At 38.6% G+C, this 24989-nt stretch overlaps 1 protein-coding gene across 2 annotated transcripts in view; it reads right to left on the reverse strand.

The window, feature by feature from the left end:
• The window catches only part of TLE1 (transducin-like enhancer of split 1 (E(sp1) homolog, Drosophila)), a 78868-nt gene that overhangs the window by 36359 nt on the left and 17520 nt on the right, over positions 1 to 24989 (reverse strand). Inside the window, exons 3-6 of one of the 2 annotated variants that reach the window (XM_010568628.1) lie at positions 23840 to 23902; positions 22811 to 22915; positions 3815 to 4019; positions 3053 to 3069 (exon numbers count right to left, since the gene is read on the reverse strand). In XM_010568628.1, coding sequence (XP_010566930.1) covers positions 3053 to 3069; positions 3815 to 4019; positions 22811 to 22915; positions 23840 to 23902 — 390 coding nt within the window. The remainder of the gene's footprint in view (positions 1 to 3052; positions 3070 to 3814; positions 4020 to 22810; positions 22916 to 23839; positions 23903 to 24989) is intronic. The other variant, XM_010568629.1, reaches the window with a different exon arrangement.

Genomic DNA, 24989 nt, shown 5'->3' on the forward strand with positions numbered 1-24989 from the left:
ATCCCAAGCACCTAATGACAGATTTCACTGTCTACAAATTATTACTGACACAATACAGTGCTTCAGAACATTTGCATTTCTATGCTGTCCAAACAGGATACTAGAACAGTGGGAAGACAAGTGATAAATGAACACCTAAGATGAGTTTGAAAAATGTTGCCAGTACGTTCCCTAGAAAAAAAAAAAATGTGGACAACAAAGCTCTTTCGTATTGATGTCTCCCAAAACTTTATTAAGCTTCAGTTGCAAAACTTGCTTACTTTGCCTGGCTTCATTACCTGCAGCCAGGCTGTGTCACAATAGCAGGGATGCCTGCATTCCCACAATAACATGACCCAATTTTGGATGCTTAAGAGTTACATCAGCTAAAACCCACCTGCCATTATCCATGTAGTCCTATAATTTAATTTTGACCAAATAATTTTAGTAATAATAGTATACTTCATATATGAACTGCTAACTTAAATGTTATATATTTTACAAACATGCATTTACATGCAAAGAACTTATTTTCATTTTAGTTCCTGAAACTTTAAGTAATTTAAAAAAGAAAAATGTAGCCCTTGCATTTAAATATAGCAAAAGCAAGTAAAATGGACACTGATCACAATCAAGAATAATGAAATAACTACATCTTTACATTCCTTTCTAAACACATGAATCTCACTGCATTACGAAGCATTTCTAAACGTACAATACATGAAAGCTCATGACTGCTTATTTGCCTAAGGAGACTTAGGAAAAACAAACAAACCCCAGATCTCATTTATAAATGAATATGCTCAAATAATATGCCACAATATGCTTTACCCCAAAATTATTTCTAAAAAACTCAATTTAAAACCAAATAGGCAAGCACTAAACTGTAGTCTTTCAAACTTGAACATTTGAAGTCGTTAGCTTCTACTGATGATACTGGAAGGTCACATTAGACATATTTGATGGAAATTGTACTGTCGAACTGCACAGTAATACCAAATATCATGGTTAATTTAGATAACTAACAGACAGCATGGGGTCTGGTGTCTTGGATGATGAACACTAGCCTTTGTCAGGATTTCTGGCAGCACCATTACACTTAAAATGTTATTCTGAAAATCAAATTGATAATTTGCAAAGTAAGAGCCTACTGCTCATTTAGAACGACGTGTAATAATTAAACAGACCTGCAGGTATCCTTGTGTACTTGTAGCCAATTTTATATTATCCTTAAATATGTATTTTAATAAATTAAAAAGAAATCCATCACAAATACAAGAGAATTTGAGAAGTTCAGAAAGAAAATCATTCCCAGCTAATAATTTTAACCTCAAATTTTAACTTGACTGTCACTTGAATTATGTTCCTTTCACTGAAGATATCATTTACTGTTAAGCCAAGATTCTAATGCAACACTGTATTTAAACAATGTTAAGTTCAAGTTTAAGCTCACCCGTATTATTATTATTCTCCACTGTGACCAAAAAGAAACTATGGCCACCATAGTGTAGTAACCTGAAGTCAATATATCTGTACAGCAACATTGTTTTATGAAACTTTTATGATTGTTTCAAGATTACTTAGTGGTAAACCCAGCATAAAAAAAAACTACAACAGATAATAACCAAGCGATCATGAGTTACACATACGGAGACAGAAGTAACTGCAGTGAAAATGTTATATACTTTAATTAAATGAAATTGACATATATAGTAAACTAAGCAAACAATATTGCAAATCTCCCACAACACAAAAGCCGGGCTTCATTTTTGACAGTTCTCCTTCCACAGGTGAGAACTATCCTCAGCTACAGGATAAATTCAGACTCTTGAATTTCCCAACACTGTGAAGCATCTCTTTTTAAAGTCAAAAACCCTTTAGCAAAGTACATGATGGACAGGGCAGGGGAGGACGGGAAGAAGCAAGGACAGGAAATATAACAACCAAAGCAAAACACAAACCCATCACTCCCACGTGCGCACGTGTGTGCACACACAGACACAGAATGCAAACCTCCTTCCTTAGCTCTTAAGCAAAGGTGTTGAGAATCCTGCACTTGACTAACTCTCAAAGAAGTATGTCCCACTCAAAGAAAGAAGTCCTTAGCAAGTCTGAGGCTTCAGGAAAACCCAGCATAAAATTATTTCCACAGTTACACTGTCATTAATAACATTAAGCAAACTGAAATGAATGCTTCTTGCTTATTAATCTAGAAAAAAAAAAAATCGCCACAAAAGATACACAGACAGTTTCCAGCAAATAAATGTCAAGCCCTAGTATAAAAAAAAAGCAGGAATAAAAATCAGAAGTTTAGTACTGTAAAGATAAGTCAAATAACTTTTCCTAGTTCTTGTCTTTTCTAATTGAGAAAAAGAAACAAAATAGAGCCAAATTTACCTATGACATCAACAAGCAGAATTAGCTTTGTTACTTGAAATGACATGAAAGTTGCACATGCCCATCTCCAACAAATTAATACAGCAACACCACTCAAAACACAACAGTATAAAAAGCTGTAACAAAGTACTTCTTCGGCCAGTTTTCAGATATGATTGTCTTATACCAGTTCTATTACAGCTTATGTCTAAAGGGAAAAAAAATATTGCTATGGAAGTTATACCTGAAGCACAATTTAAGCAGTAAAGACATTAGTACAGCTTAAACTGATTCAGTTGAAGCAGCTCTTAGGGCTAAACAATGTCATGACACATGGATTTTAAATTTCTCACCTGTTCTGCAACTCTTAATTCCTGAAAATCCTACAGGAAAAATCTTAACTCTGGCTAATAATGTTATACGTTAAGTTTCAGTCAATGTTCTGTTTGATTTGCAGCTTCCCCCCCGCCCCCAATAAGCAAACTAAAGTTCAAGTTTCCCCAAAATCATTCTGCTCAGAAACAAACCTGATTAATACAGTTCTCCAAATAAATGAGTTGGTGTTCTAAATAAACTAAGAGATGTCTTAACAAAAAACACATATGCCTAGTATCATGGAACTGACTAAAAAGAAGACAAAACAGACAAACAGTGCAATGCCAGAAGTGGAAACATTAGCAGGAATGTTGGTACTTACTGTGCCTGGCTCTCTGTCTGCTCCCGCAGTAACCAAGAAATGCACAGACATGCCCGTTCAGACACAGAGGCAAGAACAGAAATAAAAAAGGGGGGAAAAATTAGAACACAAGCCGCGAACAGTTTTAAAATGGCTTTTATTTATATAAGTCATTGCACATTCCTAATACAGTGATCTCCTGAAAATTACAGTATTTTGTAAACATGATTTACAGTTTAACCATACACAAAGCCTAGTTTTATTTCATGACAGAATAAATTATTTTCTTTTCAAAAATTAGTCAAGTGCAATTTTGCCCAATATTTAATTGCGTACTAGAATTTAAGCCTATGAAACTAAAGTAACAGATGCAATTATCTAAATCTTTTGTTTGAACACATTCACTTCAAAATTTAACTTCTCACTCCCCCTACCTTCCCACCCACCCATGTAACAACACTACTTTCTTTGAAAAAATTACCCATTATGCAGTTTAACAGTTTTCCACAATATGGTGCAGGCCACTGGTGTTACAACTAAGTATTTACCAGGATGTCAAAATGCTCTGCAAACTACAGAGCAGGTGACACCTAGAGATCCCCTTTTAAAATAGTGAAAACTTCCAAGCTGAATTTTGCTTCAGTGGTATATATGCAGACATTCTTAAGTTTCCTAACAGTTTTTTTTCTCATTCTATATAACTTGAATTCTTTAGAGATGCACATAATTTGCAGCAATGCGCAAATTTGACAATGTCCTAATCAGGCCTGCCATGCCTCTCACCTCTGTGGTGTTCTGCATCGTGATGCTTCTTGTCATCTTTTATTGCCAAGTGAGACTGCCCACCCAAAGCACTAGAAAGGGCAAGAAGGCCAGCACTGCTTCCAAGTGGAGGGATTCCTGGAGGCTGAAGTCCTGATGGATGCGGTGTTAGAGGCACTGGAGGTCCATGGCCATGGGAGAGATGTTGAGCCTGCAGCTGCTGCTGCTGTTCCCAGCAGTATTGTCATCCCCAGAAGAACAACACACAGCACATAGTTTGGGAAGGAGAAGGGAGAAGTTTGGTTAATCATTGAGAATCAACAGTGGATTTTTTTTCATTTGTTTGTCTAAGTCTAGCCTGTCCTCTTTGTCCCACCACAGTATAGATACTGCATTGTATCATGCTGTCTGTGGACAGCTCTGCTCATGTCCCATAAACCAAAAAAAGCTAGCTGAATACTTGTTCTGCAGCCCAAGGAATAGGTTCAACTACTGTAGGTTGTTTTGGACAGCTACTGCCTGCCACAGCATCACCAGTGACAAACAGCAGCAGCAGAAGGACCAAATACCTTTCCCTTTCTACAGAAAGGAATATCACCACTCCGGGAAAAAAAAAAAAAGTTTCACTGGCAAGACTGATTTAAACTAACTCCCTTCTTTTCCCCCAATTTGGAAAGAGTAAGTAGGTTTCTATATTGAATATTAAAAAACCTAAAAGCCAGCGCTCATTTTCATATTTAGTGTAGTTAAATTTATGTTTTATTCTAGCCAAGCTTTTTGGCGGAAAAAAAAATAGTCATGAACTAACACTGTGTTTAGGAACCAGCTCTGAGCTTAAAATCCATGTATTCCAGAGAGCATCAATAAGGTCATGGAATTCCCAACAAGAAACATGGTATTAATGAATTAAAATACCTCCATCTGTTTCAAAAGCAGCTTGCAAGATCAATATCATAATGAGCGGACATACAGCCCTGTAACCAATCTGGCAAAATAACCTGTAAGCAATTTTAGAAACTGAGTCCTTATATTGGAATGACTTCCCCACCGTTTAAATATTAAGGTATGTTCTAGTTAAAGCTGTTATGATTTTATTAACATTTTCCAAGTTCAGTTAACCATTTAATTTGTTCAAAATACTCAGCACAGATTTATTTAGAAAATTAAGCTTCAGAACCAGCTTTAGCTTAGTCATAGCTCCCCTTTAGTCTGCTACAGGTAAACGGATTTTCTGCCTCTTTCCTGCTTCCTTGTGCCTGTGCATATGAACAGAAGACAGAACAAACCTCTCCACCTTGGCCACACTCCACCATCCCTCTGCTGAAAGTAGATACCACGAAAAAAGCTAGAGTACCGCTCAATTCATGGGATCAAAGAGAACACAGATAAGCAAATGTCTGAACAGGATGAGCTCAGCTAGACATGAGAGTTTGACCTGGTGAATGCCAGTGGTCCTGTAAGAGCAGGCAAAATGGTTACAGTACTGCTGACAGCTACTGAAATCATACCTAGACTAAAGCTCACAATATTTCACAAGTTACTCCAAAATAACTCAATTCAAAACAATCCAAAAATATGTTATCTGCTTCCATAGGTCCCAAGACTCTTCAAGACAAATTGTCAACAATACCTGCATAACATCTACTGGCATATGAATTACTTAATTTATTACTATTTAGGTAACTACTATGCCCCTACATTTTTGTTTCTCATAACACCATCCCAAGACATGCCTTGAGCTATTTATAAATTTACGTAGATATAAGTGACTAACACTGAAGAACTCTGGACTGGATCTGCTAATATTTCACTTTTTTGCTGTCCCAACTGTAATGCAGTTATTTACTTATTTTTGATACACAAGACAAATCTTAAAATTTACCACAATCCATTTAGTCAATTCTGTACAGCCATAAGTTTACCAAATCTTTCTCACACAATGTATCAGGAATTTCTTTTCACATGCTACATTAAAAAGCCTCACTAGTCTTCACTGTAATATGTACCTCTGATCACTATCCTTGCTAACTTTTCAGTATGTTTAAAAGCAACGTAAGAGAGAAATAGTTCTTATTCTTCTATTTTAATGTGTTTACAACAACCCAAAAACATTTTGAACGAAGTATTAAAAATTATTTTTATTGAAGTAGTTAAAACAGTAGACCACCTTCTACAAAATCAAGCAGCTATTGCTAGTGACATTTCATTTAACTGAAGAAGTATCAGCAAAGAGCACTGTAAAGCCTGACAGGACTGCAGGGTTTTGGGGGTTTTTTTTGTTTGTTTTTGGTTTTGTTTTTTTTTTTTTGGGGGGGGGGGGTGTTGATCCAGCCTCTAAAGAATAAGAGGACATCTCTCTTCTCAGACTTTAGTAGTTTCCAGCATGTTTCCTCAAGCAGGAGATAACCTGATGTTTTGGCAGGCTCTCTCAGAGATGGTATCTTAAGTCATTCCCTTCCTCATTGACCACTTAAGCCAGGTCAGTCATCTGTACTCTAGCCATGAGACAATATGCATCAGCAGCACTGTACTGCATTTATGGCATTGGTCTTACTTGTCCCCAGCAGCACTATCACACTGGATTACCTAGTTGTGGTGTGTAATTGGCTAAGAAAAAAAAGTGATTTATCCCTTCCAAACTGGTTTCATGGAGAAAAACCTTCTCCCTTCTCCAACAGTGAGCTCAAATTAGCTTTTGCAGTGTGGGCCTAGGAAGACCAAGACAGGGAAATTAAGTTAAGTTGTTTCCATTCTTGGCCCTATCCCTTCAGGAAGCCTGTGAAGATTCCCTTTATTCATGCCTCTCTTGCTTGGCTTAATTAGCAAACATGTTAACCCGCATGATTTCAGGAAGCATAGCTTAATGACTTTGGAAATCAAACTGTTAGGGACACGTTACCTACAATTTCCCTGGCTCTGCTTCGTAGCCTACACAAAGTAATTTGAAAGTCCCAGAAATGAGGAATAGATTAATCCCCTCTAACAGGTTCTGAAGCTGAAAACATGTGACAAGAAGGGCTATGTCCTGCTCCTTTGACAGGACTGCATACAAACAGCGCATGGAGTAATGTCCAGTGTACGGCATAGAATGGAATATGAGAGCTGTAAGTGGAAATGCATCACTCTGCATAACATCTTAGCAGCTTTGCAAAATGGTTACTGAGGGTAGCAGAAGAAAATGGTACCCAAATATGCTTAAATATCCAACTACGTTAAACAGACTTAAAACTGAAAACCTGATCATGGTCTTTTAAGCCAACAAAGGTATATTGTGATTTAGTGTTTATTTTCTGAGGCTCACTGCTGTTTAAGACTGAAGTATATTGATTCATTGTTTGTATATTACCCATTCATAATAGGTTTAAAGTTGTCCCTAACACATAAAGATAATCCTTTCCAGAAGTTCATGCTCTTCTTATTTAAAAAACTTGAACTGTTCAAAGTATATCGTATTCTCCTTCTAGAAGGGGAAAAGGGAATATGTGCTGCACACAAAAGAAGAAACTAAAGACCCGGGAGATGGATAACAGCAGCGCTCACCAGATGTATTTAGTAACTAGACATTTGCCACAGCAGATCCTAGAAACAATTATGTTATGCATATAATCACTTCCCCGTCACTTCAAAGACACTAATGCCTGCTCTGTCACCTTTTAAGAGCTTAGCAGCAGTGAGATATAAAACGGAATAAGCTGGCAGCAGTATCATGGTCTACTAGGCATGTTCATTAGCAGTTAATTAAAAACTAGACACCTGCCATAAGAAATGTGCTCAAAAAAGGATGAGTAACAGGTCTGTCTTACTACCAATTATCATCATTACTTGCAGAGCAAGGGCTGTGTCCACTTTCAGAGAGAAGTGGGAAGGTAGAGAAAAGTGCAATGATGCATACATAAGTGACTGCACTGAGGTAATTAGCCATAGCAATAATTTTAAAAGCATCAGTAGTTCACCCACCGTTTTGTTGCAAAACCAGAAGTTCTTCATATTTGCAAAGGAAGAAAAGGAATGGCAAATTCAGCTTACTGTATGGTCTACATGTAGGTTTTATTGCCTCCAATTCTTTTCCCAGTATCCCCCTAACCAGACAGCAAAAACCCCAAAATCAACATATGAAAAACAGAGCACTTGCTTCTCTGAGCAAGCACCTCCTAACAATTTTAAAGGCGGTACAGTTTTTCACCTCCAACATCCTAGGCAAGTTCCAGCTATAAAGAGCTCTTTAACTAGGACTTAAAATTTGGAATTAATTTTCAATGTCTGACAGAGACTTCCAGAGACAGTGTCAGTAAGTCTTTGTGAAACAGATTTCCTATATATAAACAATGACACATCTCCTTTAGGTTCCTTGCTTATCAAGATAGAGCATGAGCTCCTACAATCCCACTTCCCACCTTAAAGTAGCTCTGTTGAGGTCACAAACACCTATGGCTTACTTAAAAATCTAGTTTTGAATTCCTACCATTAAACAGTTACAGCATTCTGTTCTTAAACAATGTGTGATATACTGCTTAGTATCTATTGAAAAGCACTGAATTAAAAATTTAGATGTGATTGTACATGAACAGTGGAAAAAAGGTTATACCTGGTCCCAAACTACAATAGCTGTCTTCTCTTGTGCCCTTCTAAACAAATACCCAGGAGTAGGAAACTTTTTCGAAAAACTTATCAGTGCTAGCACCACATTCCCCCAAGCTCCATAGAGGTGTTCTGAAAAAATATCTGGCAAGCACAAAAGTCATTTAGAGACCTAAAATGTAAAGGGCACTATTTCATGTCAACTTCTGTAAAACTGAAGAAATGTGATTTGTTAAACTTAAGCAGCCAGAAAGACATGAGAGGAAAACATGTATTACTGTGTTCAATTTCACTGCCATATTCTCTCTCTTACCAAAGGGAAATCTTCAGGTTTTTTATTTGCTTGCCTAAGTAGCAGATGGAAGTGAGAGCCTGTATCAAATGTCTAAGGCCAATGAATATGAGGGCCACTGTCTGAGCACATGCAGCTAGCCAACAAAGTGATAACCTCCTCCCTCACTGTTTAGTAATATTCTTAAAACCTACATTGCAAATGTAACCTTCAAAAAAACCGAAAAAAACTCAAGATTATGCTCCTCTCAGATCCAGTCTTCTGCCTCATTCTAAAAAAACCCCCAAACCCTGCACATACCACCCACGCTACAAACAGTCAAATCTAGGAGTAAACTCATTGGAGTGTCTAAGCCATTAATTAATACTTGCATTTAAGTTTCTGTAGGTACTTTCAAAAGAGTATTTCAGCTACACAGAAGAACATAGTGCAGGATAACAAACAACCTCCCTTAAGAATATATCCACATTCTTCTACAACAGAGTGACTATATCAGCGGACAAGTAAAAAGCTACAGGTACCGACTACCCAGATTTCTGGAAGGCCTTTGATATGGTCCCCCACAACATTCTTGCCACTCAGTTGGAAAGATATGGGATTGATGGATGGATTGTTAAATGGATGAGGAACTGGCTGGATGACCACAGACAGAGAGTCAATGAGACTCAACCCAAGGAGTCAATGGCTCAACATCCCCATGGAAACCAGTAACTACTGATGTCCCTCAAGGGTCCATAACAGGACCAACACTATTCAGTATCTTCATCAATGACATAGCTAGTGGAATCAAGTGCATCCTCAGCAAGTTTGCAGATGACAGCAACCTGAGTGGTGCAGTTGATTTACTTGAAGGAACGGATACCATCCAGAGGGACTTTGACAGGCTTGAGGAGTGGGCCCATGAGAACCTCATGAGGTTCAACAAGGCCAAGTGCAAGGTCCTGCACCTGGGTCAGGGCAATCCGCAGTATCAGTATAGACTGGAGGATGAATGGATTGAGAGCAGCCCTGTGCAGAAGGACTTGGGGATACTGGTGGATAAAAAAATTGGACATGCACCAGCAACATGCACTTGCAACCCAGAAAGCCAATTGTATCCTGGGCTGCATCAAAAGAAGTGTGGCCAGCAGGTTGAGGGTGGTGATTCTGCCCCTCTACTCTGCTCTGGTGAGACTCCACCTGGAGTACTGCAACCAGTTCTGGGGTCCACAGTGCAAGAAAGACATGGACCTGTTAGAGCAGGTCTAGAGAAAGGCCACAAAAATGAGAGGACTGGAACACCTCTCCTACAAAAGAATGCTGAGAGAGTTGGGGTTGTTCAGCCTGGAGAAGAGAAGGTTCTGGGGACACCTTACTGAAGCCTTTCAATACTTAAAGAGGACCTATAAGAAAGATGGAGAGAAACTTTTTACCAGGGCCTGTCATAATAGGACAAGAAGCAACAGTTTTAAACTGAAAGAGGGTAGTTTAGATTAGACATAAGGAAGAAGTATTTTACGGTGCAGGTGGTGAGACACTGGAACAGTTTGCCCAGGGAAGTTGTGGATACCCCATCATTGCAAGTCTTCAAGTTCAGGTTGGACAGGGCTCTGAGCAGCCTGACCTAGTAAAAGACAACCCTGCCCACAGCAGGGGGGTTGGACTCGATCTTTGAAGGTCTCTTCCTATCCAAGCCATTCTACGATAGATTAACAAACTGATATATGAGCTACCTAATATGGATTGCTTACTACTCCATTTTCTAACTTTGCTTCAGCAGCAGAAGTTGTGTTTACTCTTCATTGCTTTTGGATGTTTCTTTTTCCTTGATAATATCAGCATTAGACTAACTAATCATTAAGTGCATTAGCGGTCCTTGCTTCTGACCTCTTTTAACCCTAATCTTCAGTACGACAGCAGCAATCCGCAAAACTAAGCTCTGAGTTTGCTTTCTTTTGCTGATGACACAAAACTGGGAGGGGTGGCTGATACACCAGATGGCTGTGTTACCATTCACAGGGACCTCAACAGGCTGGAAAAATGGGTTGACAGGAATCTCATGAAGTTCAAACAAGGGGAAGTGCAAAGCCTTGCACCAGGAGGAAAAATCCCATGTACCAATATATCCTGGGGGCTGCCCAGCTAGAAAGCAGCTTTGAAGAAAAGGACCAGGGAGTCCTGACAGACACCAAGTTGAACATGAGCCAGCAATGTGCCCTTGTGGCAAAGCACGTGAATGGCATCCTGGGCTGCATTAGAGAAAGTATTGCCAGCAGGTTGAGGGAGGTGATCCTTCCCCTCTCCTCAGCACTGGTGAGGCCACACCTGGAGTACTGCATCCAGTTCTGGGCTTCCCCATACAAGGCAGACATGGACATACTGGAGAGCATCCAACAATGGGCCTAGAGAAAGCTAAACAATCCCAGCTCTCTCAGCCTGTCCTCATGTGTGAGATGCTCCAGTCACTTAATCATCTTTGTGGCTCAGTGACAGAGCAAGAGGGAATGGGCACAAACTGAAACATGGGAGGTTCCTCCTAAATATCAGAAAACTTTTTTTTTTTTTTTTACTGTGCAGGTGTCTAAGCACTGGCACAATTTGCCCAGGGAGGTTGTGGAGTCTCCATCCTTGGAGGTATGCAAAGGCCATACAGACACAGTCCTGTGCAACTGGCTTTAGATGGTCCTGCTTGAGCAGGGGGAGTGGACCAGATGACCTCCAGGCGTACCTTCCAACCTCAGGCATTCCGAGATTCTGCAATTCTTATTGTTTACTGTTTTCTCCCTCTTTAAAAGTGTTTTAGAAAAATGAGAGTCAGCTACTACTATCATTGCTTAAATTTCTACCCAATTCCTTTGAAACATCTGTGTTTCTTTTGGTTCATTTGTTTTTCTTACTTCCTTTTCTTCTAAATGCTCCGATTTTATTCTGACAGATAGGAAGCTATACTATACCACAGTAAACAAACCTGAAAGTGCCCGCCCCTGCATCTCTAGCTAGAGAGCCAAGAATGGAGCCTTTGTAATTTTGTAGTTGTTTGAAAACTATCCATTCATTATGTGAACAAGCCACAGTGCCATGGGTGCGGGAAGATAATGTCCCGTCAGAATAAAGACAGTGTCTTCAGCAAGCCTCTTCCATCTATAAACCATGTGAAATGTCATTGTACTACAGAGATTTAAGTCCAGAGAAGGACAGTATCAGCAAAAGCTATCCAAAGCCGTATATTTCATACATACAAAATTTGTCTAGCAATGGCATGATTATTTAAAGACCCAACTGTCTCCTGGGAAAAATCCTGTTCCTTTTTATGCTTTATTACAGAAGATGCATAGGATAGTGTCTTTGGGTCTTACCATTTATTTTCCACTCTCACAAGAAAAAAAAAAAATCAAAACTTATTTACAAATCTGACTTTGATGTCAGAAAGCAAATATAAAAGTCAGAAACAAGACGAAAAAGTTATCTTAAGTTTGTTCTTTGTTATTATTTTCTATTATAGGAATCTGCTTCAAACTAATGTTGAATTTCTGAACAGAAGGCTCTTCAAGTTTTTCAGTTCCTGTTTCCACTTGTTCAAACAACACAAACTACACTAACAAGTCTCAACTTTTTTTAAGCAGTAAAGGGTTGCATAAATTGCCTCACATAAACCAGAAAACTGATGCTACACTGGGATAAAGGCAGCTTCCCCCCCATACATTCCCCAAGCAGTCCTTTCTCACAAACTAACTTCATCTCTAGGGTAAAGGAAATAAGGCTGAGAAACTGTATCTCACCCCTCTGCTGATACAGCAATTATAAGAACACTAACAAACTATGTCCTTCTGCCACCTTCTCTATTAAAAATAAAAAAAAATCAGATACAAGACCCTCAGCATGTTCAAAATACTCCATATGAAGCTACTGCAAAACAACATGAAGTTTATGGTTCTCAATTAGAGTCTTTTATCTGTTTTCCTTTCTTAACTCTTTTTCTACTTGGTCCCTTGATTCCTTCCTCCTGCTGTTACTTCCCTCCTTTTCAGTATTCACTTTTAGTCCTCTGCTATGGGATCCTCCTGTAGGAATCAAGTCTTGTCTACTCTTTGATCTTCAGAAAACTCGAAATAGGAAAAGCAATGCTGATTTCAACTGGGTCATGAAGATTAAAACAACCACTTCATGCTCTAAAGCTCCTACTACACTTCTACACTGATGCCTACCTGTTTCACTGTAAAATGTACTTCTGCAACAGATTTATCCTGCACAGTTTTGCCACAGAATACTAAACCTGGACAGCTCTAGAGTCTTTTTTTTTTCTCCTTGCATTAGAGTTTCTTTAATCTCGCTAAAGTAAGGAAAGTTAGCATAAACACTTACAAGTGTAATTCCCCATATACTTTCTATATATAAGGCTAAAAGTTCTTCTCTATTTAAAGAATGAAAGTAAAAACTAGTTGCAGTCATGAAGATGCCCCACTAACTTCTCTGAAACAAAAGTATGTATTTGTTGATTGGCTGTGTAGTTCAACAGAAAAATTATGACACTGGAGAAAACACGTATACTAATGTGGGACCAGCAAACCACTGGTGCACATGAGCCACCTCCAAAAAGCCCACAGAAGGCAACCAAGACAGCCAACAAGAGTCAAAGCAGTTATACTGAAGCCTGCATCTACCTCGAAAAAGTCTAATTTAAATTTTTCATTACTACAACAGGAAAAAATTTTTGAGAGCTCCTTAAAATCTATATATAAGACAGACAAATACTAAGTATATTCTTTAGCTTGTATTTTAGAACATGTTCTGTATCTCATGAGGATTTTTTTTAAGTAAGGAAAATGAAGTCTCTCAACATGAGAAAGGCTTTGGTTGCTATCAATGTGAATTACATAGCCAGTACCAGCCTACCTACAAGTACAGACACAGTACATTTGTTGAATCACAAGATCGCATAAATTTTAATACCTTAGTTAGCTTTACACCAATGGAACTAAGAAACAGGTCTTCAATGCTCCCCAGTATAATGTAAACAGCAAATATAAAAATAATTTCCAAGGGTAGCTTATTAACCATTATTTCCCACATCACCATTACAGACTGCAGACATATAGACTGCAAGAGTGAAAAAAGCACTTTATCTTTTCCTTCTTTATCACCATGCTGAGCAACAACTCTGATCTTTGCTGGGCCTTTCTGTCTCATTTCGAACAGCTAGGTTTCTCTGCCCTTCCTTCTGGTATTTTGGAGGGCAAGCCCAGGTACCAGAATTAGAAATATAAAGAGATATTACACTTCAGGGCTCTTCAAAAAGATCATTCCTGTAAACAGTAATGACAGATGTGGGTGACCCCACCCAAATGATTTGTCACCACACCCAGTGAACGAGCACATCAGCTGTTTTTCCACTAAAGTGATCAGCAATTAACTATTTAACAAAAGTTTAGTGATAATTGTTAAATGGCAAGATTTTTAACATCCCATTGACATAAAGGGAATAATTATTTAGTACTGCCAGCATGATTGGCACTTTCACAAGAGTAGATCTGCACTAGCAGCCTAGCTATGCTGTGGACCCTCTGTGGAGCATCCCACACCAGGAGAGCCCTGCAGCTAGGATGCAGGATATTGCCAGCAGATGGAATTCTTCCAGTTCAGCAACATCTTCTCCCCAAGGTGCATTAGCACTCCACTGGTGTAGCTGCATCCACATAAGGGCTTTTGCCAACAAAAAGGAAGGGTTTTCTTCCCTCCTCCATGCTTTTAGGCACTGTAAGTCAACCTAAAACTTAATAGCTTGCACCAAGTGCAGACCTATCGAAGCATGGCTAGTGCTTGTATCAGCAGCTATGCTGGCAACACAACAAGCAGCCCACAGGCTAAAGACCTTTTGCTAGCATAACCTTGTATGTATATACGCACACATATAACATATCATATATACACAATGATATATTTTAATATATCATTATATACTACATATACTATACATTATATATTATACATACTATTCTGTATATATTATATGTATATATATTGATTGTGTATACTTTTATAAAAATATAAAAGTTCTTCTGCGTGTTCGTATCTATAGCTTTTTCACTGATAGCTCTTCTAAAAATATGTATTACAGGGCTGGCTTAAGACCAGTTCCTGCCTCAAACAGTTTACAGAAAAAAAAGTAAATAGAACAAAGTCAGAAGAGCAAGTTCTAAGCATCCTTGTATTAATAATGGTACATTTTTTTCCTTAGGTTAAATAATGTTGGGGTTTTTTCCTTAGGCTAAATCCTGAAAAAATAAGGGACAAACAGCAAAGCTGAAGTTGCATTGGAGGAACAAGACTCTGCAGCAATGGAGGAACCAGAGAAGCCTTTATAAAGGACAGATGCCACAGAGCAGGAGGGAGTGGAGGGGTAGAGTTAGAGTAAAAATGGGAAAAAATTATCCTTGCACAGGAGAACATGTCTTCACCAAAGGACTTCCCAGACTCCAAGGGAAAGTAACAAATTCAAAACCACATTCTAAAAAAAACACAAAAGACTACCTTAAATACTGTTGGTCCAGACAAGACAAAGGCTGGTTTTCTGAAACCAGTTACATTCTTCTGATCATTGTCATTGTAAGTCAGTTTAAGAACAAAGCTTTTCTTTAATTTTAGACAAGTACATATTGCTTTCTCTGAAGACTCAGATGCAAGCCTTAAGTCTCTAGAATGAAGCTGTCAGAACACATTGCTTCTGGTTTGCAGAAACTGCCAGCACATATTTTTTTTTTCTGGGGCAACCATAAATTCCTGCTATTACTCACCTTCTAACCTCAAATCTACGTATTTGCCTTTTTAGCTACTCTTAGCATGCCACTACCATCCAATGACACTTCAAAAGCACATTCTTGCTGCCACAGCAGCCAAAACCAACTAGTTCCAGCACACACCAATTTGGAAATGACTTAAAGATATTACTCTAGGGGTTTTTGTTACTGATGTATGATTATCTTAAAAAGTATTTATTCTCCTTCCAGGCTCTTTTAGTCTCCAGAAATTTAAATCTTGCTGAACATGAAGATAGTAATGATGGAGTAGAAAGGCTTTTTGGTAAGGTAATATCTGGAAGTTGAATATAGTATTTTAAATTATGATCATCACCCTTTTGTTGCAGCTGCTACTAACCATAAAAACATTTCAGAGATATCAAAGAATTAAAAACATGGCAGTCATGAGAAAAGCATTACATTGATTTTTGTTTACTGTTCCAAGCCACAGAGCAGATTCTTGGATATTTCTTATACATGCTGTAACAACTTCCACCTACCAAATGATTACTTCTGAACAGGCATTTGAACAATCCACTTTTGCTAATCCTTGCTTTTACTACCTCAATACTACTGCTTGTCAGTATTCAATTTAAAGAGCTACAGTTAGCCAGCACCTTTAAAACCAGTACTGGACATTCTCAGGAAGTTAAGTGTTATACAAGACAGCAACCATGGTAGTTCAGCAAGTGCTCTGAAACAATAATGCAGTTACCAGATACCAGGAATCCTGCTGTTGATACAAACGCTTCAGCATGTTGAAGAGTTATAGCAAACTGCTGTACAAACTGTCTTTGCCCTGCTTTTAGTATTTCCTAAAGTTATCCTAAATGCCTATGCTAGCCTTGCTCTGTGCAAGAACAGGGAAAGCAAGCTTCCCTCCCTTCTCTTCCAGTCCTCCCACACAGCCCCCTCTCTCGACAGTTTGCCTTGCTCTTCCCCCTTGAGAAATAGTGGGTTGCTGTTTTCTTGCACATTTCCAATGTTTAATATTTACCGTACTTTGTGTCCCCCTTTATCTCCCTCCATCCCCTCCGCACCTCTCTCTCCTCACTTTCCTACTCCCACTGACTCCATCTTTGTCACAGTCACCCAGTGAACAGCTATATTTTGCCTGTGTGGTCCATGCCACTCTCATCGGCACACTGACAGTTAGTTCACCTTATCGTATCAGTGTTTGCTTCTCAAAACTAGACCTTAGTTCCTTTCGGATCTGTATGCTTCATTCTTTGCACCTCTCTCTCCTACTGCAAAGTAGTCCAACTTAAAGCCCTACACCATTCAACATGTAAACTCACAACACCTTTCTCTATTCCTACTCATGTTACAGGACAACTCCATGACCATGCTTTGCTTCATCCTTATGCAACTAACTTCTCTGCACTTGATTTCACCTCATGTGCAGTCCCTCCTGAGCTTCTCTTTTGTCTGTGCCAACCGATTCATTCTTCCCATCCAACTCTTACCTCCTCCAAACCCACCACATCATGGACTACTTGCAAGAGGAGCACTAAAGGTTACATCACATCTTTATCTCAGCCTACTGACTCTTCACCTACTCCAATTCCCCCACTTGTGTCACTTCAAGTATGAATACAAAGCAGACATTTGTAAGAGAGAAGGTATACTCATCTCTTCAGTTTGTCTCCTTTTACTTCCTTGGTAACTTAGGGAAAAAGTAGGTAATATTCACAAAAACTATCTTCAAACATGGAAAGCTATTCTGCCTGCATATGCTTTAATCAAGAGAGGTGCTTTGAATCACTCTTTAGAGGAAGTAATCCTTTCTTCTGGGATTAAATAACCGACCCTTCTGTGCCAATGACATATATATATATATGTGCACTCCTCTGCCTCAGCCACCTTCAAAAGCAAACTCATCCCTAACCCCCCATTTTTTCTTTCTGGTAGCCCTTCCATATTTTCTTTATTAAAGCTCATTGAACATGCTTTCTGTAAATCCTTGCCTTGAACTGTACTATTCCAGCATTTTGACCCAACTTTAGTCCCTTCCATTCCACTGAAACTATTCCTTCCAAACCAGTCTGTTTTAACAGTACTATTTGAAGCCAAGTTCACAAAAAGAAGGAATCACCTCTTCCAGCATATCAATATCCTCTGCTTCTATCTACTAACCCTTCCTGAAACCACATTCTCCACTGACTTTTCTGGTCTTCTGTTTACTATTGTTAAGATTAGAAAAACCTGCATATGTGGCAGTCCCTCCTGCACCTCTCTCCTGCTGCAAAACAGACCAACTTACAGCTCTACACCATTCAGCATGTACATTCCATATCCCCAACATCTGCCCAGTAGACAGTAATCTAGCAAGTGGTACAAACTCACTGTTGGTACCTCACATGCTCATCTCATCAGAATCTACCTTCTCTCTGCATTCACAGTTGCATATCTTCAGGTCTGAGCTCTAGCTAACCACATATTTTCCAACCATCTCTCTTTCACTCCTTTCTTGAAAGCTGTTTAGCTTCACAAGTTTGTAACCATATACTTGGTCTCACCTTTGACTTGTAGTTTAGATATTAGATCTAGAGGAGAGAGCCACCTAAAGATCTTTTGGTTTTCTTTTTGGACAAGATCCAAGATGCAGCTTTTTCTATCCACCCACATGTGAAACCTTGCAAGATAAGGGAGGTCTGGCCTGCAACTCAGTTACAGTTGACTTCTGGATGCAATCTTCCCCTCTTCAGAATGACTGACAATCATCTACTCCAGGAAATTATCATCTCGTTTAGACACCACCCTCCTCTATATTGCTGCTCCAAGGTCTTCTGTTTCCCCATCAGTGCAGAGGGCAAAGAGGGGGGGGGGGGGGGGGGCAGTGTCAGGTGGAAACCAAGTTTGGCTAACACTATCTATTCATTCACATTTTACACACCTTCTCCTAGGTTTTGTTTTGAGTAGGACAAACTACCAATACACTTCAACCATGCTTTCTTATTTTTCCTCAAACCTTGGTGGCACTAACAATAAAGATCTGGCCACTGTTTGGGGACCGGTATTTTGAGAACACCAACTGTCATGCTGACAAATACTTTCTCCCTTTGCTACCTATTTTAAACTTAGTTTACAATTCTGGAGCCTTGTATTCTAAAAGCACCTACCATGACAGCATCCTAGCATGTAATTAAGGTTTCTACATACTTTTAAAAAAGCAAAATATGAAGAATAACCCAGGATTTTACCACACAATAAAGTTCTTATGGCCAGAGTTTAGTAATTTAGACTTGGGGTTAGCTATTTTATGTTAAAAGTGAGGACATAGTGTCTTGTGCTCACTAGATCTCATTTTATTTAATTTAAAAGAACTAGGCAATTTCCCCTCCCTTAGCACATAATGCAGATCATGGCTGAGAAGGATCTAAAGTAATGCTACAGCTGCTTAGCTCTTCCCTTGCACTAAGTTCTGCATTCATTTCTGCTCTAGTCTGTATTTCTATTTTATAATGAAACATACAGCCTAGTTATTTATAGGCTTTCTAAGGATTAACTACACACTCATAAGAATAAACCCTCAACAGGTTAACCTCATCCTCTTAAGCTTCACACACTACAATCCCAGAGATAGCTGGCAACCACAGCCAAAAGAAAAAATAATCCCACATCTTGCTAATCCTTTAGCCATCACCTCATGCAACAGTGGAGAGGCCTCTCGGAAGCCTACAACTCAATCTGTCTCAAGAGTACTGTCAATCCAAAAGATACATATTTCACAAAACTATTAGCAACCCACCTCAAAAGGCAAAATAAGACTTACCTGGCTACTCAGTGGTACACTAAAATCGTGCATCTAAAATGCAATGCTAAAAGATTCCAGCTTGCTGCTTATATTTCCTTATTCAGATATTTGCCTGTTCTACACATAAAACTACCTAGTTTATTAATTTGAAAGTAAATCTAACAAATTTTGCATTGTTTATATCTAGACATATCTATTTAACTGTCCCTTATACTTCCTAGCATGAACTTTGAGTACCTTTGCTCTCTCAAAAAAACCCCAAACAAACAAACCGCCCTTCAGGTTAAACCATGGTAATCTACCTAGTTCTTTCATACCATGATCTGGATCCTCCCTTAACCCCAAATGTGGACACTGCCTGCAGCTGCAGGAGTGCCAAGGAGTTAACAGGTGCACTTATCTTCGTAAGTCTAAGTTTTCTGTTTTGTGTATTATTTATCAAGCAAAATTGCGGCTTCATTCAACTTTAGTACAACAAATACTAAATGATGTAGTTTAAAAAAATTGGGAAGGAGGTTGTTTAGCTGCTCTGCTACCCCATAGCTGAAGTTAAAGCCTACAAGTACATGCAGAAAAAGTATAAGGCCAGAAGTATGACTGTTAATAACGAAATATCATGCACAGTTCTTTCCTGAAGTAAGAATTTTTAATCAACACAGAGGATTAGCACTGCCTAGAAGCTCACCAAGTCCAACTATGTAACTTTTTTTTTTAAATATGTCAATTCATTCATTCTCTTTTGTACATGCTTAACATATACTGATTCCAAAGCCTGTCTTTTGACTGTGTGGCTAAATTCTCTGAAAAATCTCAGTCCCATGAGACTACAAGTCCCTATCCTCACAGTCTGTCCTCTAATAAGCTTTCACCTTTTCAGCTGGAAATAAAAAAATATATAAAATAAACATAGTTCAAAATCATCTTGTATTTCAAAAGTTGTTCCCACTAATTAAAGGCTCTGTTCCCTTCCAGAACTCATATATGGCCCAGCAGCAACAGGAATTGCTCTAACTCAGCCAAGCCAATTGGGAAACTCTTGAATTATCTAGTGTCAAGAAACAATGGCCCGTAAAGACAGAAAGGAAGGAGGGGAAAAAAGTCAAACCCCAACAAAAATGCTGATCTTATCTAATCAGGAGAAACTACGCAAGCGAACATCAGCTAGGAAAATTAAACTTTCCTCCCAACCTCAAAATTTATTGTACATAAGTATCCTTGGTAGTATGACGCCAGAGGTTACTCAATTGCATCTTCTGCTGTTACAGATTGCTCCAGCATATTTGCATTTTGAAAAGAAGTTTCATGATCTTTCATGTTCATGATAGATGTCTAAACCGTTAAATTACTATTTCTTTTCTTATCTTGAAAGACACTGCACTTTAGCAGCATGGCCCTTCCATTGTTCTTTACACTAAGTTGGGCCCCTGAACAATACTGACAGCTGCTATCAAACTAGGCCGTGCTCACTCTCCGTGCAGCTGCCGCTTGTAGAAACAGACAGGCTTCTGATGTGTCCTCCCCTCTGGGGAGAGGGTTTGACACACTGCGTGCTCAGTGAGGGGGAGCAAAGGTCCACTGAATTGTCAACCCAATTTTATGCTATTCAGATTTTCCAGGATGCACACCGTCCCTTTCAAAGAAAATCAAGCATATGTCAGAGCATGAAACTTATTGTGTGGCACAAGATAATTATTGATCATGTAAGACTGTAAAAGATCACTGTGACATACATCTAATTTTACCATTATGTATATGCATGCATCTACATGGTCAAATAAACTTTGTGCCCAACATGTTCATTTCCTCATTTACAGTTTTGGATTTGTACGGCATCACTCAGAAGTCTTTCAGAAGACACAGGCAAGTATCTTTTCTGGTGAATCCTAGATAATTTTAAAACAAAAAAGGTGGAGGCTTCTATTCCTGCTTCCAAAGAGCTCCCCCCCCCAAAAAAAAGGTTCTTAATTGCATGTGGTACTTGTAGATCCTATTGCTTTTAAAAGACTATATTGTGCAGACTTTAAAAAGAGGTACATGACAAGCTTGAGATAGCAAAATTTGGTTTGCCTAAGTAGCATTACCCTAAGTCCAGCAAGAATGTTTTTAAATATATTTTAATACATACTTCCATTTACTGCACAAAATATTCTTTAAAAATAGTTCATTAAAAAGGGTTTTCCATTCCATTTTCATCCTAAAGAAGTAATTCATTTTAAAAGATGCAAGAAACTACAGTTCTCTAATCTTTTCTAATCAAACACCACAAATGTACATGTGCTGTATTTCAAAGATCAAATCAGGTATTCACAAAGTAATTCATTACGCAAGCAAAGCGTAGAGGAGATTGTGACAAATACAGACGTAATTATGTGGGTTTCTAAGATGTGATTAGCAAATCAACTAAGTAACAGTCAAAATTTGATACGAAGGGAAAAAACAGCGCAGATTTGAAGGGGGGGGTATGTTTATGCAAAGCTAAACTGTCAAGTGTAATAAAGCAGCTTGAATAAAATTTAAGCTGAAAATCCACTGAAGCTCCCCATTTCAGGAAGGAAAAGCTATTAAAAGGAAATGAAGGTCACCCTCCCAGTTTATTTCACCTAATTGACTGCCAATAGCTTACCACAGGCAAACCGACTGTAGATCTGCAATTGAGAAACTGATGAAAGGAGAGTTTTCAAGCTGACGCTCATTCTTTTAATCCTCCCTCACTCTTTTTTTTTTTTTTTCCATCTCCAGTTGGGATGTAATTTTAAGCACAGATGGATTAACTGGTTCCATTGTCTGTAGACGTCATTGGACTATGGCACTGTTAATCCGTACAGCAGCATGTCTAATTATCATTACAAAGTGTCTGAGGGAACTATAAAGACCAGCAGGGCATCTTCTCACAAGCAATTAACATAAATTGATAAATGAGTAATTTGAATCCGCTCAAAGCGCTCACATATGAATAAAATCAAAAAGGACGGGTTCTTGTTTCGGCTACTTCTTTCACTTAGTCTGGAAGGGCAGAAAACATGAGAAATATTCTAGACTTAGTGGCAGGGGAAATGAACTCATGCAGTGGAAGGAATGTATGGTTCAGAAAGTTCATTAATACAAAGCAAATGACTTGTGACTGACAACCAGTCACAAGCAAGTAGTATTAACTTATTTCAGCATATTTAGCAGCACATACTTGGTGAAAGGCTATTAGAACACTGTGTCAGACAATTAATACTACTTCAAAAGCAAGTGAAATTTCTCTTCAGTAGCTTGCAAATTTAAAATTCATGAAAGATTCACAAGAAAGGGAAAAAAAGAAGAATGAATACTTGTACAGGCTCCAAGAACAAGTGTCACAAAAAGCATGAGGCAAAGGTAACTAGATCAACTGACATACAAAACCTACAAACAAACAAGCAACTCTCCTAATCATTGTGTTTCTTCCTGGAAAAGTTTTGTTATGCACAGCATTGCTGCACAAAACTATTAACTTTATCCCTGCTAAAATCTGTGTGAATCAAGGTAAACACTTCAGCAACACTGGGCATCAAAACAGCTTTAGATATCAAAACATTAAGCTTATTTTAAAAATAACAAAGCAGTAAGATATGAAAGCAAGTTATACACACTGTAGGAGGTAGACCTGGAAGGCCACGTACCCCGATGATGGCATTCAGTTCGGCCATGGTCACTTGTTTGGCACGTTCTACAGCTTGGGCCACTTGCTGCTGATGCTGTTAAGAGAAGAAGGGGCATGGGGAGGAATTTGTGTTAAGGCATTGACCACATCAAGTCAAACCAGGATCACAAACACGTGAATAACCGGGTTGTCTGAAGAAGCTCAGGCTACCTATTGCAAGACACCTTAAGCAGGTAAAAGGTAACAGTGCCCTATTCCTCACCTGTTCAAGAGCAAACAAAAGCCCTGAAGGCAGCCAGCTCACCTCCTCGCCCATGCCACTTCAATATTAATTTTCTGGCAAATGAATAATCAGTTTCTAATTGAGTTGACAGGATGATAATGTCAACTTCACACTAGTGTCAATTTTAACATTTATATACTCTGCCCACACAGCAAAACCTACTGAAATTTCAAACAGGGAAGAAGCGCTTCACTGAACTCAACAAGAATTACAAATACTCTTTGTAAACTGTAGAGTTTGAAAAGGCATATCCAAAATAACAGGTTTCAAAATGTAACAGCAGCTGCCCACAATATGTTACAATTGCAGTCATTCAGACCAGATGCAGGTTTGTAACCTTAAACAGTGTTTTGCATCTGAGCTAACTACTCACCTTTTGCACTAAAAGTTGATACACATTATGTAGACAAGATAAGCATGCTTATTTCACTAGATTCACGTTTGACAACTGAATATCAAATAGGCAATCACCATGATTACAAATGAAAGCATTTTGTTGCATTGGTAATATTTTACAGACTCCCACTCTCCTCAGGCAATGAACGAGGCTGAGCCATTGTCACTAGTTTGAACTCAGATTTGTTAGACCAAATTAGCAGGGGGTTTGCGCACTTCAGCTATAACAGATGTTCCTTACACTTGTGTATTGTGATAAAATTAACATCTTAAAACTAGCTAATTTGCAAACAGAAAAGCAACATAATTGCACTTTAACAGCTGAACAGTTTTACTTACTTCCTGAGACAAAAATGGGATGACTTGTGCACAAATTGTATTCAATCTCTTGGCGATTTCTGTCTATAGAGGAAAAGTATTTTGATTAAAACTGTGGTTTAGGTTTGTTGCCATGTATTAACTAGTGTACAGGATTATATTAAGTTCACGCGATGACGAAAGTAACAAAAAAATCCACATCTTCATACTACTGCAAATATAAATAGTTAATATATAAGCCCAGATGAGGACAGTGATCTAGTTAGCTACTCTAGGACATCTGCCATGTCTAAAGCACCTAATCTGTATATACATTTAGGCATAAATCTGGTCCTTGTACATAGCTCATTAACAAGTAAAGCATTTTTTAAATCCATTAAGTCCAAGATAAAGCCTTTTAAAAGGTAGATTTATTATTACTCAAATTATCAAGCAGCACAACATGAAGGTAATAGGCATGGAAGAAAAATGTTTCTTTCATGATCAATTTTACCTGCCTATTAGAAAGGTAAAATTAGTTTTGCTGACAGAAACACACCATCAGAAGTACAAAAGAAATACCAAAACAGAAGCAAGGCAGAATGGAGACAAGAGGTACAGACTTCTAAAACATCCATATTGAGAGAATTAAAATAATGCAGACAAGAAAAAGAATCAGATCAGAAAATGTGACAGTCAATAACAGCAAATTAGTGAAACCATGAGTAACAGGAGAACAATAAGGCTAGGAACCAGCAGAGAACAGAACAATCCTTCACTGAAAATAGCAGAGAAGACAGCAGGACAAAGTCTTTTGAGTCCCACTTTTCAACAGCTTTATATATCTCCCACTTTCATATCTCCCACTTTCGGTATGTCAACTTGAACACAGGATTTCTGGTGGGGTACAGGGATCTTTTTCTCTCACTAGTCAGTCTTACCCGTGCTTACAGGTTTTCAGACCTATGCATTTGTGCACCATTCAGAACCACTATTATAATTAACCCTCAAGGTTCTTGCACAACTCCTACAGTTTTCCTTATAAATATCTCCCGCAGCCACTGTAGCGCACTTGCACAAAACCAAAATCAGCATCCAGATGTGAACCCAGTCTACATAAAAGACACTCTGAACAGCTCTTCACAGTCTCTGTCATATCATTAATCCATACAGATGCTTCTTGGGGGGGGGG

This window comes from Haliaeetus leucocephalus, unplaced genomic scaffold, assembly GCF_000737465.1.
Source record: "Haliaeetus leucocephalus isolate CR32 unplaced genomic scaffold, Haliaeetus_leucocephalus-4.0 Scaffold251, whole genome shotgun sequence".
NCBI classification, from domain to species: domain Eukaryota; kingdom Metazoa; phylum Chordata; class Aves; order Accipitriformes; family Accipitridae; genus Haliaeetus; species Haliaeetus leucocephalus.